Genomic DNA, 15,838 nt, shown 5'->3' on the forward strand with positions numbered 1-15,838 from the left:
GTAACCAAAGCCCTGTGTCATTCACTGGTCTGGTTTCCAACCCAAGATAAAGAAAGCTTTTGACTAAACATGTTCCTGGTTTTTGATGAAACAGTTCTGTGTGGAGTTGTTGAGGACCCAGCTGTGGGCAGGATATAGAAAACATAATTTTTAAAGTATAATAATAAGAGATTGAATATTTTATTCCAGAACACTTTTATTAATTTCTGCAAACTCAGACAATAACATACATTGAGATTGCTATGCATTTGAGCAATTTGAGAAAGCCCGGTTGAGGATGTCATTACTTTGTACACAGCTTTTAAATTACCTTGAGGCACATTTGTAGATTTATTTTATAGCAACACATCAAACACAGTGCCTCTTTGTGTGCCGTCATGGAAATTGAGATCACACAAAGAAGTCTAGTTTATCTTTTGTAATAATTTCCAGATGCCTGAAAGTGTGATATGATTATTCACAGACAATTATATGTACATATAAACAACATGGGAATTTCCAGCCATTGTATTCTTATACTATTTGTCTCATAGATTATAATCTGGTGAATAATGTGAGTTTCAACCAAGAACAAAGGCAAAAGACTTTGTGAAGATGACTAACACTGGCAAGAGAATTTTATTATCCAATGGGAGTCCAGCGCCAACACGGATTGAAAGGCCATTTGGAGATGAAGAAACCATATACTATTTCAAATGAAAGATAAAGCTAACCATATTGGTAAATTAGTTACAAAGTGGGCCAAAGGCAACAATTTCAACCTTGTGGAGAGTACATCACAAAGTCTTGATCTTAGTTCTGTTTTTTAAAAACTTTACTTTTCAGATTTGTTTACTAGATACGTTTCCCGTTGAGGAAAAGAAAAACTTATCTAATCAAAGGCTAGATCCACAGCTAGGGGGACTTGCAAAATTTAAATAGGCCTGACATATTAGTTTGGAAGCATTAAATTAATAAAACTAGACAAAAAAGAACCCTTTATTTGTCAGTCACAGCGACATCATGAACATATAAAAACAGAAAGTGTTTTGGCTGGCCCCTCCTAAGTATCCATCCAACATGGTGTGTCGGTATAAACAGCAATGGTGAGTGCCCAACTAAATATTACAAATCTTAGAATTTCTCAAACTTTTCATCTGGCATTCCACCTTAAAGGTTGTGGCACATAATTAAAAACAAATGAAAAAAAACAAAACATCTACTCTGCATAAAACATGCTGCAATAAAGCTGCTGCATCAGGGCTGTTTAATTTTCTTTTTACTGTGGCGGCTTTGTTGAACAGCAGCGCTAGATCTATGAAGTACTTTTGACTAAAATCAAGCTGAAAGTAAATTTCAGCTCACATACCGGAGCTTCCTAGTAGTGAAGTTACTCTGTGAAACTACTCCCTTTCTCTGAAATGAAAGAAAATTACTTAGAATCTTCATCTGTCACAGAATTAACCTTCTGAAAAGAAGCTACAGAAAAGGGAGAACCATGAAGCACAGAGTCTAAATCACAAGGAAGCTGCATGTGAGCCCCATCGGGATTGTGTTTAGACTAGGTGAGCACAAAGTGGACTTACACTGAAAGTCAACTATTTGTTTGGAACACACTTGTTTATAAGAAGAAGTTACATCAGCAAGCAAATTAGAGACTCTATATAGGTCTGAGTTAGTATAAAGACAATATTTTTAAATTGTGCAACATATCTAGAACCCATAAAGATTTCACATTTTTTAGCCCTGAGTATTAGGTGTACCAAACACTAATCTTTGTCTCTTCCTCAAACACATAATTAAAATTTAAGATGACGCCAATAAAAATTATTATTTTGGACACACTTTGCATAAGACACCATTAGAGTTAACCTGATGTGGACAGTGTTGTCCACATCATTTTCCTCTTAGATTATCTAGACATTCTCCCCTGTACTTTTCATTCTGAAAATTTTGGTTTTAAACCACATTTGTAATATGTTTTGTAAATGCATTTATTTTTGCTTTTTGCTTTTATATTACATGTATACTACATCACATTTATTTTATGACTGTTTCACAAAATGTATTCCAGAAATAAAATTGATTTCCTTGACTTGCCAACAGTTTCCTCTAAGTTTGGTCACCACCTTCATAATCCACATTTTGCCATTGCTGGTCAGGAATGGAAAAAACTGGCATGATCCTTCAAACCTTTTAAATAAAACTTGATTGTATATTATAATAGTGCAAGGACAATTGGGATTGATTTTTTTTTTAAATGGAAGATTTAATATTAATGGAAAAAGAAGTTTAAGTGATTCCTGTTTTAGTCTGTCGCTGTTTCTAACCTCAGCCTGGCCTTTCTGTTATGCTCCCATCTTACTTGCTTCATCATTGATTCTACTTCAAGCAAACCTTCAGTCCAAAGGTTTAGATCTCTCTGTTAGAAATGTATATGCTTATCAATTTGTTCCCAGCTCTAAGATTTATGACTGTGAACAACCAGTGCTACCTTGTCCAACTTTATTCAGCAAGAGTCAACATTTCTTACAAATTTAGCTATTTTTACAGCCGATTCGCCGCTTAAAGGTGTACCAAGCTAATAACTGCTCTTTGTGTTCAGCAAAAAGCAGTCTGACATTTGCAGCGAAAATCCAAACCTTTATCGTACAGCCTCAGGTAATGATTTCACATTGCTGGCTGTATTCGTTCTGCTGTCCCTTTCTTCTGTCATGTACCGCAACGAGCCTCTGAAGGTGAAAGGTGTGAGAATGAACATTGTCGATCTGAAACGTGAGTGTTAAAACACAGAAATGTGACGTTATCTCTTAATTCTGGTAATCTGTTACTCTTTTACTCCCTGCCGCTGGTCCAGAGGTCACTGCATAGATATATTTGTTGTCTTGCCTCCTCTCTCTTTCTGTCTGTTATCTGTCTCTGTGTTTGAATTGTATGAATATAAAACTAGAAGATCCAATATAGCCATGGACTGGGTATCCTGGTTACAGAAAAACAAGAAGAAAATCATAGTGAGTATTGCTGGTTGTTCCTGATGGGAATCTATGACTTTAGCTTTAATGCAGCGAAGATATAGAATGTTAGACCCTAAGATTTCAAAACCTTGAATTACAACAAGTAACAATGTCCGTTTATTGAGGCTAAAAAGATTTAGACAAAGAGATTTTGAAATGTCTGTGCATCCAAATTCTTATTCAGAAGAATAAAGACTGTATGTTTTTGAATTTTTCATCAATATTCAGAACAAATGCTGTAAAATATTGATTATTAATCCTCATGTGCATATTAATAAATTAGAATATAATCAAAAATGTACTTTATTTCAACAAATCATTTCCAGAAAATAATGGGAATTAAAATAGCAGGTTTATTTCAAGGGTTTATTGGTGTTTGTTTTGATGAGTATCAGTAGACCCATTGTTTTTTTCAGCATAGATCCTTTGCACTTGGTCAAGACATCTTTTGCCTGAATTACTTCATTATAATGTGACATGAAGGTAATCTGTCTGTGGCTCTCCTAAGAGGTCAAGGAAGCCAGGGTTGCATCCAGATGATCTGCATTTGTTCTAGTATCTCTAATATTTCTTGTGAAAATACTTTAAAATTTGTTGTTAGGTTTCAGATAAAGTAAATCCTTTCACTCCACTTCTTTATAGTATGCCTTTGATAGAACTCTCTATGAAAAGGCAACTTTCTTGGCAACTGTGTTTTATAGATTGTCCTCTTGTAGATGGTGTTACTGTGTGCTGGTCAATTGTCAAATCAGACGTCTTACCTTATTATTTTGTAGGTCATAACTTGGACATAGCATTTCTTTTTCAGAATTATTTAATGATGTATTTTGGCTTTAATTAGCTGTAAACCATAATCACCAGAAATCAACAGAAACATGTACGGGACTCCAAATAACACTATTCTGTTTTTAATGAAATTTTCCTTTTTGAGTTGAATTAGTGAAATTAATTTTGAGCAAGTCCAATGCACCAGTAATAAAGGTGTCATGACCCATAGAAATTTCTTCATGAATATAATTTAGCCCTTTGCTACCCAGTTCAAATATAGTAATACTTGAATTGTTTTTAAGTATAGTTATATTTATAATTCCTGAATGGAAGCAGTTAACTGTGCCCTGCAGCAGTAATTTTATCAGAGATAGATGACTCTATTGCAGTTTCTCTTCAGTGTTTTTTCCCATGTCATCAGGATGTTATTCATGTGAACCAGACTGCATGTGGCTGACATTTGCAAAAGCTCAAGCTGAACTATAATGTGACCTTGTGTTTGACAGATCGGGGTCTTGGCTGCAGCAATTGTGACTTTAATCCTTGGTCTTGGATTGGGTCTTGGACTGGGTTTGCAGAAAGATAAAGATGAAGGTAATGCCAGAAACATCCAGGCATATTCTGTTGCACTTCTACATTCCAGAAACCAGACGTGTAGCTACATGCCTAGCCACTTCATGAAACCAAACACTGATGAGTGAAGTGTTTGTGGAGGCAGCAGGGCCTTTGAATTTTGCTTAGCAACCACATACCTTTGTAAATTGTTTATTTATTATCTTTCAGCACATTTTAAGCCTGACACAGGTGACTCGAATGAGTCAGACGAGTTTTGTTTAGCTCAGGCTAATGGTATTCTCAATTTGTTACAGATCAAGTCTTTTCAAACACTGTGACTCATAGACATAAAGACACCTACTCATGATCAAGGAATTACAGTCTTTAGAGATAAACCAGTTCTTTCGAGAAACATTTCTTGCTTGACCAAGTCAAAAGTGTAACTTTCATTGTTCTGGTTACCACCTACTATTCATTGCCAGGAATTAAGAAATGCTTTCCATTGGGTGTCTAATTATAACTCTCAATCACACTTAAGAGTAATGATACTGAAACTGTGTCAAATGACCAACTGTCACTTCGAGCTATTCTTTGTGACATGACAATGTGATGCAAAACCAAGCATGCCCCAGTAATCAAGCTAATTTATTTTGAAAAAAAAACATTTTGCACAATGGCAAAATTGAGAAACAGATTTGAGTTCCTTATGTTTACTTCACAATAAAAACAATGGCAATTCCTTAAAAAAAACTTACAAAATAATATAGTCATGAAATGAACTAAAAACAAATTAAGAAAACTGCAAAGTATCATCAAACACTGAACTGACATGACATCAAATCAGCAATTTTCTGATGTTATGACATAAATATTTGGAAATAAGGAAGAAAAGTAAGGAAGAAAAACATATTTTGGAAGATATGCTATCTTCCTTTACTGCTTATTTTCTATGAATTTAAAATAACAATGACATATCACATTTGCATTTTAATTAATCAACAGCTTCCCTCTTTATTAAACAAATTCATTGGCGATGAACTGAATAATAAAAACTATTTCTATCAGTACCTCTGAAAGAATAGATGCTTTGAACCTTTTGACAATGAAGTCCCAGGCTGCAGATGTGATACCAACTGTAACTAGCTACCATGACATCTGCATGGCTCCAAGAAAGACAACTTCACTGATTTTACTCAAACATTTACTGTGAATTGATGAAGTTCAGAGCGCCACTGAAAGAGTAAAATGCAGAATTAAATGCTAAGACAGATCCTATTTTTCTGCCTGCAAAAGAGCACAATGATAGTCTTCTCTACATTTTACTTTTGTCTTAGTGTGCAGTGTGTGTAAGTAGTTGCTGTTTCTTTCAGCCCAACAGTGGGAATGTTCAAGAAAACGCTGTGGTGAAAAGAGGCTGGCGGAGAGCAAATGTCACTGCGACAATGATTGTCTGTCTGCAGGAGATTGCTGCTCCAACTACAAACACATTTGTCATGGTAAGAAATATGGATCGACGCAGCGTGATTTGGCCAAAACACTGCTGGTGCTGCAAAAAGTAATTTCCTCATACAGATGACAGATGTTATGTTGTATTTATGACAGTGTCATGTCAGTCTTATGCACACCCAGTCAAATACAGTGTTATAAAAGTATCTTCAAATACTGTATTAATCTATTTTCAAATAATTTAGAATAATTTACAAAGGGAAAAAAAAATATCCAAGTGTCCAAACCAATCTGGTGTTATGTGAAAATACTATTTCCCTCTCGAACTCTTGTTAAATCATAAATTATCATTTAGTTCAGGTTCTGGAGTCATATTGACTACTATCAAACTTATAGAATCAGAAATTCATTGGACTAATGGTGGTTAAAACCCCACCAGGTTTCGGATTGTGTTTTTAGATTTAACAGTAAATCCCAACAGATCAACACTAGCATGTTTGGTAAATTAAACAGCTAATGCTGAAAATATCTTGTGTGAATTGTTGCTGGATGTGAGGGTTTCATGGAGAGCGAGTTGATTTCTGGGTAAATATATATGCAAAGGCATGTCCTCATAGAATTTGGTCAAAATCTATGGATTTCAGGAGAGGAATATGGAGCTTCAAGCCATTTCTGAAGTATTTTTATATGGATCATCCAGCAGAGATCCAGGAAGAGCACATTCACTGACCACTATAAATCATCAGAGGCTCTGAAACAGAAAAGGCTTTGGTATAGATCTGCTAAATGGACTGCTGTGCAACTTAATGAAAATGTCTGATAAAATGTTAGCTATTCAGTTCTGCACAATATTGCACTGAACAGCAGGTGTCTGTGCTCCACAACATCCTGCACAGACAGGGATCAGAGGGATCTCAAGACCCCTTCTAGTTCTACCAAAATGTGATTAAATAAATTAGGCAAGTATTACAAGAAAATACGCAACATTTTCACACAAGGTATTTCTGAAGCCTTTTGAATCTTCTGAAGCTCACAGTGAATAGGGGAAATGTGTACATTTGACAGATTTAACAACTTCCAACTCTTCATACACCGGAATAGGCCTGGCCTGGGGATTTCTATGTTCAAATATACGTCGGTTTCTCATAAAGGAGTCAAAATGTGTCTCCACATGAGCTTGAAATGTTTGTAAGTTATTTTTTAAAGTCCAAGTCAAGTCTTATGATACAATTCTGAATTGACTCTCAAATTTTATTTCTACAACTTAAGTGCAACTCGAGTTGAAATCTCAAATGTGGGTCGTCATCTCTGAAATGAGCTAATGTAATTGCATTTCTTACATCCAGTTCTCATTTGTGGGATTTTATGAGAATGCTGAGATGGTGTCACTATGGAAATAAATGTGTGAGGGTACATTTCTGATGTCAGACTTGGACACAAGCAAGTTTACAAGGCACAGTCCCTTCCAGAAAACAATAAAACAGCTGAGAGGTCTTTTAGGTTGATGTAATGATCTGCCAGAAACCTATTTATTGACGCTCTTGCAGAACTTACAAAAGGTTCAACAGGAAACAGTTCCATAGATGAGGTTAAAATGCCTAATTTCAGTTAAAACATTTACCCTTTTATGTGCATAAATAAGTGCACAGACATTGAGACATACTGTATATAGGGCTGCCTGTGGAAAGGTTGACTTCATTGCAGTTAAAATGTATTTGTCTCCAGTACGACCTCTCTATACTGGAGAGTACAATGAACATTGAATAGATTGGGGGAAAACCACAGAACCTCACAGGACAACTGAACTATTTTGTTCTTCTGTAGATCCATTACTTATCCATCATGAGAGGATGTGCCATACTGCACATAATACTGTGACATGCACTTATAAAATACACACTCTCTTCAGTGCTGTTCATGTTTTCTATGTCCTGTAGGTGAAACAGAGTGGGTAGAGGACCAATGTGATGACTTGTCAGCTCCCAAATGTCCTGAAGGGTAAGCCATTACTCAAAAGTTGAGTAGTTTCACTTGGATTTTCTCAAAAATTAAATGTTTCATGTAAATGTGCATTTCTGATATGAAATGGTTCCAGCATACCTTCTTACATGGAATAACATTGATTGTTCTTTTACCAGTTTTGTAATGAGGTATTTACACAGTCAAAGCCATTACACCACCACAGCCAAATATTTTCAAAGATTTTGTGCAAGAATATGGTTATAAAATGCTGCTACTGGATGCAAGTATTAAGTAGATGTTATCAACTCTGCGTGCATGTTTGCTTATAGCCCTCTCTTATGTTAGATGACAGCAGCTTTGCATCTTATCTGTTGGTTTATGTTAATTAATTAAAGTATCTCTTCTCCTGTTATTCAGTTTTATCATTTTTTCTTTTGTTTTCTCCTAGCTTTAAGCGACAGCCGCTGCTGCTAGTGTCTCTGGATGGACTAAGAGCTGAATACCTGCAGACATGGAGAGATCTTATTCCTGTCATGGACAAACTCAGTTAATATCAAGCATAATATTATGTGTTCTGATTATGTACAACGAGAAAATGACATACTGCATTTTCATCTACTGAAGCAGTCTTTTAAATATCCTGACCTGAAAAACTTAAAAATTAATAGCACTTCCTCTTCCTGCCAGTCATGTTGATTCTGATTGTAAACAATGATCAAGAAAGTTTGATTTAAGCCCGCAAGAAGAGTCAGGATTTCCTATTAAACTTTTCATGAAGTCATAGTCAGTAACAAGTTCATTCTTGCATTTTACCTAAAATGACCCTTTCAGGAATCTGAACTAATGAGTTACAACAACATTTAATTTCCTTTTGGGAGCAATTGAGTATTTTTGAATTGGATCGAATTTTCAGAACTTTTAATAATTATTGATCTGTTGCCATCCAGTGACAGCATGTAAACTCACATGAACATACTGACGCACAAACCGGTTCCCTCATTCCAAAGAAGACTTTGACTGAATAACATGCCTCCACATTATTAAGTTCTGCATGTCATCTTCAGGAAGCTGTGGAACATCAACTTCCTACATGCAGGCAGCATTTCCAAGCAAGACTTTTCCTAATCACTACACAATTGTTACGGTAAAGACTCACAAAACTGCACTAACAAACCTACACACAAATTCATGTGCATCTCTAAAGGCCTGAACTTTGTGTATGTATGGGAATAAAAACTACTCAAATTACTAAATTAAATCCATAATAACTTGTTTAAAGGATTTTATATTTTCATATAAAAGGTACAGTGTTTATAAAATACCTTTTAGGTCACAATATTTAATGCAAAATTACTTGGATATGTTCAATATGTTATATTCTAGTCAGTTGAAATATCTCTGCTGTGATAAAAAAAAATCCTGGAGATTTTCTGAATATGATCTCCATAGATTCCAGTTCAACAGCATCTCAACAAACTGCATTTTTGACTTGCATATTTAGATGTACTGTATTTTCCTAAATGTAGTGATTAAGATATGCAAGAAAAGATTGCGGTATGACTTATGCATAGATATAAACCAACACTCTTATCAGTGACTAGGGTTAATGATTATGGCAGATTTAGTCACACAACTGACAACAAAAACCATGCACGTTTTTTAAAGTGTAAATAAAATGGCATATTTTGACACTCAGACCAACATTGAATAGTACATAACTGGGAATGAAAAAAAAAACTATTGTAGGTTTTCAACATTTGACCAGAGCACTGTCTTTCACTTTGCTCCTTTTCCTACATGACTTGTGGCAATAAATGATAAAAATGTTTTATTCAACAAATTTAAGCTTTGTCTTAAATTTGTTAAGGTGAACAGTTTTCAATGAGAAATCTAAAGCTAGACTTTTCAAATAAAGTATCCCTGCTTTACATTTCTTTACAACTGTATACCTGATGGACAGGGATGCCACCAGGAATCTTGGGCCCCATGACAAAAAATTAAATTGGGCCCCCCCACGCAGCTGCTGTTACAATTTTTTGAGTCTATCTGACCCAACAAAAGCGTTACAATTTTAAAGGCTTGCAACTGCCTTACTTTCTTTGGTTCAATACTGATAACTAGCACAATATTTACTGCTCATGAATTTTACATCCAACAGTCCACATACAGTATACAAGTTGGCTGCTTAAACTTTTTCTATTAGTTTTAGCTAACTGAAATGTCTCTCCCCACGAGCAACAGTCAAAAGCAACGTGCAAAATACACATAAAGCAATCCAGACTTCTCAAAAAATGCTATGCAGTTGCATTTTATTCAAGCTGCAGTATGGAAAAATATTTTTTCTCCATATTTTTTAAAGCTGTCACCCTGTCGTGCCAGTTTGTTACGAGACAAGTAATCAGTGAAAACAATCGATCTTTACATAGAGGAAATACCATTATTTTCAGTTTTCTAACTTTTACTTGATCTTGATTGAACTTTGCTGAACTTTCTAAGTTCTGAGTCAGAAAATTCCAGACAATCTCATGGAAACTGTTTTTCTAAACCCACGCAAGGGAATCCCATGGTATCTCCTTTCACTGTTTTGCAACATCTTGATAGACTGCATTTTTTACTTGCACACTCATGACTTAACTTATGACAAGAGTAAACCATGAGTGTATTGTGGCAATGCTAAAACACACCAATAGATGCTGATTGAGTAAATCATTAAGGCATGACTAACATTTATTGGCAGGAGTTCAGTATTTATTTGTGCAGTTGGTATTTAAGAAAATGTTGGACAGAATTTTATATCTCTCATCCTGTTTCTCATGTTACTCTCATTTCATGTTCAGGGTCTGTATCCAGAGTCCAACGGTCTGATTGACAACAATATGTACGATCCCGTGTTTAATGCCTCGTTCAGCCTGAGCAATGACGAGAAAAACAACCCAGCCTGGTACCTTGGACAACCTGTGAGTCCTTCTAAGTTTGACTCAGGCTCAGAATTTGGCTTTTATTGAATGATTATTTTTTTTGTTTGTTTTGTTCCAATTAAAACGTATGTCTTTATTGTTTTCCACTAGTGTATGTTCACATGGTTCTCCTTTAATTATAATCTTACATCGAGATATTGAGAAGAGCAAGCAGAAACAAGAGATGAAAAGAAAAGGCTGGGGAAAAGTTTTCCTTTGGCTTGTTAATATCAAAATGAAAAATTGTTGTAGAAATTGGATTTGTAAAAATGATTTCTTCAGCTTTCAGTAAAATATCGTGTCCTGTTTCTCTCAACAGATTTGGAACACGGCTACACATCAAGGTCTGAAATCTGGGACCTTTTTCTGGCCAGGATCAGATGTCAAAATCAACGAAAGTTTCCCTGACATCTACAAGCCTTATGATGGGTAAGATGCAGATGCCATGTACAGAAAGAAAAGCTGTAGACAGTCATATCAAACACAATCCGCTCGGTCCTAATTTCTGTAAAGAAGCGAAAGAGAATTTTATCTCTCTCAGCCTTACTGTAAGGCAGAGTCAGGATGACGTTTCATCTTTGCGTGGGAATGTCTGGAGCCTCAATGGATCAACAGATGTTAACCATATCAACTTAAGTCTTAACATTTTGGCCTTTGGAAACTCTAATACAGTCTGTTTATCATAAGTTGTTACACATGTAGCAGCTATTTAAACTACATGTCTTTGTTTTTCTTACGTTTTTTGACGTCAATGCATGGCAGATTTTTTTCCCCCAACTAAGATAGGACTGACATTTGCTGGATCAAAACCAATGGAAAGTGTCATATATTAGGGGTATTTTTACACAAACCTGGATGGACTGTACTGCTTATAATACCAAACATTTTAAACAGGGTTTTAAAAAGTGTTTTGAGGCTACAAACATTATTGTAATTGAATTCAACTTTTTTCTGTTATGCACAGAACAAACATATTTTTTACCATTTGACCGAAACTTAATAAAGTTAAAGGTTTACATTTATTACATGTGTTAATTAAGGCTAGGTACTGCTCAAAAATAAAGACAATACTAAAATAACAAACCCTAAATCCTTTATTTGCTTCATAGTAAAATGCATTGAGAACAAAATAGCATAAAAAAGATCAATGTAAATCAAAATGATTATAGAATGGTTGTCTGGATTTAGAATCACACTCAAAATAAAAGTGGAAGACTGATCTGACTTTATAGGAAACTCCTACAGACAAGTCAAAACAAGGCTCAGTAGTGTTTGTGGTCTCCGTGTGCCTGTATCACCTCTCTACAACACTTGGGCATGGTCCATTCAAAGTCAATGCATATGAAATTGAAGTTCAGTGGTAAGACTTGAAATCTGCTGTTCAGATCAAATCCAGTCTTGAACTATCTCACGCTGGGCAAAAATGTCTGCTTCAAGGCTATACTTCTCAATTAAATTCTACTTTGTGATGATTTTCTTTTTCACAAAAACCAAAGAGGGCACAGTAAGGCTCATGGCAACATTTCCAACAATTCAAGAGATGTGACTATTTTTGCAGGTCACCGTAAATGGCTCCAGTGGACTTCAAGAACAGTTCAGAGTCATTTTATTTTTCAGATCATAAATCACGACACATGTATTCAGCTAAAAAGCAGATTTTCTGCCTATACAGAAAGAAGGACTTAACATAAATGCCCCAATAAACCAGCTTTAGGAGAACTTGACATTTGAGCCCTACCCTATTTGTTCAGAACAAGATGTTCCTGTTGGTGTTGGCTAATAACACATGGCAATGGTTGGAAGCCAAACCTACATTAATGAGGTAGTTGTGGTTCAAAGTGACATCACACTTTGAACAAATGGACAAAAAATATTTAAACAACCAAACTGTATTTTTATAACAGAAGAGCTCACAGCAATATTCAGAACCACAAATTGTTTAGGTGTCTGTGAGCAATGAATGTGGGGAGAAGCACAAGGTCTGGAAACAGAACTACTAATCGCAGTTTATACTGAAGAAGTTCAACAGTTGGAATGACTCAGCTGATAATAGGTCAAAATTAAAATCAGAGTTCTGGAGAAACATAAACAAAGCAGCATGAAGACCATTTACCAGAAAAAATAAATTAAAGGTCACTGAATAAGATAATTAAAACCTCAAGGCACAGACAAACTGGTTCCACAGTTTAACTTTGATTCAGATCAGTCCAACTCCTTTCAGAACAATTCAATCATACAGCAAAACTCAAAACCAGTAACATCCAGTTTAGTTCTGCAAAAAATATAATACAATACCAGTTTCAGTTGATAATTTATTGCTAATTGGTCAAAAGTTATAGTATCTAAGGAATCTCTGTCAGTTGCATTGAATCTTTGATCGCAGTTACTACTAATTCTGAGCAAGCATGAAGCATCAGTGGAAAGGAAAGACTTCTCTTTAGCTTTAATAAACTCCTCCAGCCGGACCAGGTTCTTTATGAAGGGCCATCTGCTACAGTTGGCTGAGTGTAAGGTGGAAAAGCAGGAAGATGCAGAGAAACAATGACACGCTGTGCCAGGGGCACTTTTTACAGGAACTCTGAGGCACAGCTAAATACGGAATTACATATGCTTTGTAGAGAATTGATAAGCTATTTTGGCAAAGAAAAGGCAATAACCATAAAATCTGTAGAAGAATAAAAAAATTATAACTGGTGAATAACAGGAGAAATTGTTCTTGATAAAACTCAAAAGGAAAAAGGAAATGCCAAGCATTTGTCATCATTACAATCTACAATATCGAATTAATATTACATATTAATATTATTATTTTATTATTATTTCTAGTTTATTGATGAGCCTGAGTAAGAAAAAGTCACTAATAAAACATGGAAACCTCAAACTGCTGGTATAAATTATTGTTGGTAATAAATTGCTCTGATACATGATCTTTCTTTTTCAGAGATGTGCCGTTTGAAGAAAGAGTATTTACAATTCTGAAGTGGCTGCAGCTGCCAGATAACAAAAGGTTAGTATCAGCAGTGATATTTACTTCCAGATTAACACCTAAGTTATCAAAGTGAAATTATTAGATTTTATGTTACAGTAGAGTTTCTTTTCAGATTAACACTCTTAGATTATTGTTTTGAAATTATTATCAGATTTCTAATTTTAATATCAAAAACTGTCCATCAGGCCTGATTTCTACACACTCTATCTGGAGGAACCTGATAAATCCGGGCACAGCTTTGGTCCCGTCAGTGCACAGGTAAGGTCATTTCAGTTTATTGTCAGACAATAAGGAAGCAAAAGAATCAGATAATCTTAGATGACCTCATGCCCTTTTAAAGCTTCTCCTAAATGTACCTTCTGGTATCTCAAATTCCCCTAATCCACAATCATTCACAAACAATTTTATCATCATTATTTCTTTAATGCAACCTATCATAACTGATTATGAAAGGGTAAAAGTTTTTTTATTGAACAGTAAGTAAAGTGTAAAGTTCATTTATAGATTAGAATAGAACAGAACTTCTGGTGCAACAGCAGCAAAGTGACAGGCAATTAAACCAAGGTTATACTGTATGTGTATATATATATATATATATATATATATATATATATATATATATATATACAGTATAAATACTGTATACTGTACAGTATGTTATATATATAACATACTGTACAGTAATTGTACATTTTCAACATAAATTATGCAATTATTAAAAATAGTGCACTTCTGCTTCTCCAAAGGAATGGGCAACTGAGTAGGTTAAGTTAAATAATGTGCAAAATGTGCCAGTGTAATTGAGGATTACAAAAACAACAGATTATTTACAATCATACAATCACAATCATATGGGCCGTGGGGGATCAAATACTCATTTCCATCAATTATATTCAAGTTATATATTCTTTTACTCCACTTTCAAATTCAACTGCTGTAGAAATAGATTGTTCATGTCTCTGGGTACAAACGTGCAGAAACAATTTTAGGAATTAAGTGGAATTAAATAATTAACAATTTAGGGGAAGAACTAAAGTGTCTAACCACTTCCAGTCACAGTTCATAAGAAGCCTATTCCAGCCCAGCTACATGTTGAATCCTCAAACGTTTCACCTCCATCAGGTGGTGAAAAGTTATCTAATGGGTCTCTCACTCAGAAGCTCACCTTGAACTCCTGCTAAACATTTCTAAATATCCATTCAGTCTTAGGCACTAGCAAGCTAATTGCTTTCCCTATAAGGATCTAAGCTCATCTCTATTTTGACTTCAGAGTTAATTCTTTATATTGTTGCAAAACTTTGATTTAGAGTTGCCATCAAGAGGGAGAAAGGACCTTTCTTCCTCATTATGCAAAAAAAGTCAAAAGAATTTCATTTCCTGCAAGAAAAACTGTTAAAGTCTTAAAGCTCGAGTTCATTGCCTCCTCAGAAAGTTGGCAGGAATCCATTTAGATGACATACAGCATGACCACACAGGTGGACAAAAATAAAACTATGTATACTTGATGTTTGACAATATTTTGTGCCATTCACATTTTCCATTTATGTTTTTGTGTAGCTCGTGTTCAACAGAGTAGCATTTATAGAAACAATAAGCTCATGTGCTGTTTACCCCTAGCGGTCCATTGCTGTTTATGAGCCATGTTTTCAACACCATAATCTGACATTTAGTATATAAGGTTGTAAAGTTAAAAGCATTTAGAAAGCCACTCTCATGTAGATGCAAACTTTGGACTTGAGATTCAAAGTGAGGATGGAGGTGGTTTTGATAAACTAAAGTGAGTCATTCAGAGGAGGGAAAACAAACTGCATTTCAGAAAACTGAAACAGAAAAAGGCTAAAGGTAGTATCCCAAAATGGAAAGCATAACCAGATGTGGAAGAATACAAAGAACTACTATTCAAAAGGATCAAAGAAAACCCAAAAGAGGTCAAAACTGAACCAAAAATAAGCTAAAAATAATAGAAATTATGATCAACTTTACAGTATAAACTAGGAACCCACTTATGTAAATAAGTCACACTGATTAAATATGTGGTGTTGGCTAAGCCAAGGTCTCTAGTAGCAATATAATAATTATGATTCTATGTACAGAAGAAAGAAGAAATGGATTTTTCAGCCATATATGTACACCTCTATCCAATAAAAAGAGCCCTGCAGAAGATGATG

The 15,838-nt window shown here is 35.0% G+C and overlaps 1 protein-coding gene across 3 annotated transcripts in view; it reads left to right on the top strand.

Annotated features, from left to right (window-relative positions):
* Nucleotides 1-2,835: 2,835 nt before the first annotated feature.
* Nucleotides 2,836-15,838, top strand: part of LOC114155522 (venom phosphodiesterase 2) — a 38,044-nt gene continuing 25,041 nt past the window's right edge. For all 3 annotated transcript variants that reach the window (XM_028035442.1, XM_028035440.1, XM_028035441.1), the window contains exons 1-10: nt 2,836-2,990; nt 4,268-4,355; nt 5,687-5,812; nt 7,700-7,760; nt 8,173-8,270; nt 8,789-8,868; nt 10,562-10,681; nt 11,001-11,110; nt 13,623-13,688; nt 13,856-13,928. In XM_028035442.1, the coding sequence (XP_027891243.1) occupies nt 2,946-2,990; nt 4,268-4,355; nt 5,687-5,812; nt 7,700-7,760; nt 8,173-8,270; nt 8,789-8,868; nt 10,562-10,681; nt 11,001-11,110; nt 13,623-13,688; nt 13,856-13,928 (867 nt within the window). In that variant the 5' untranslated portion in view covers nt 2,836-2,945. The remainder of the gene's footprint in view (nt 2,991-4,267; nt 4,356-5,686; nt 5,813-7,699; nt 7,761-8,172; nt 8,271-8,788; nt 8,869-10,561; nt 10,682-11,000; nt 11,111-13,622; nt 13,689-13,855; nt 13,929-15,838) is intronic.

This window comes from Xiphophorus couchianus, chromosome 13 (genome assembly GCF_001444195.1).
Source record: "Xiphophorus couchianus chromosome 13, X_couchianus-1.0, whole genome shotgun sequence".
NCBI classification, from domain to species: domain Eukaryota; kingdom Metazoa; phylum Chordata; class Actinopteri; order Cyprinodontiformes; family Poeciliidae; genus Xiphophorus; species Xiphophorus couchianus.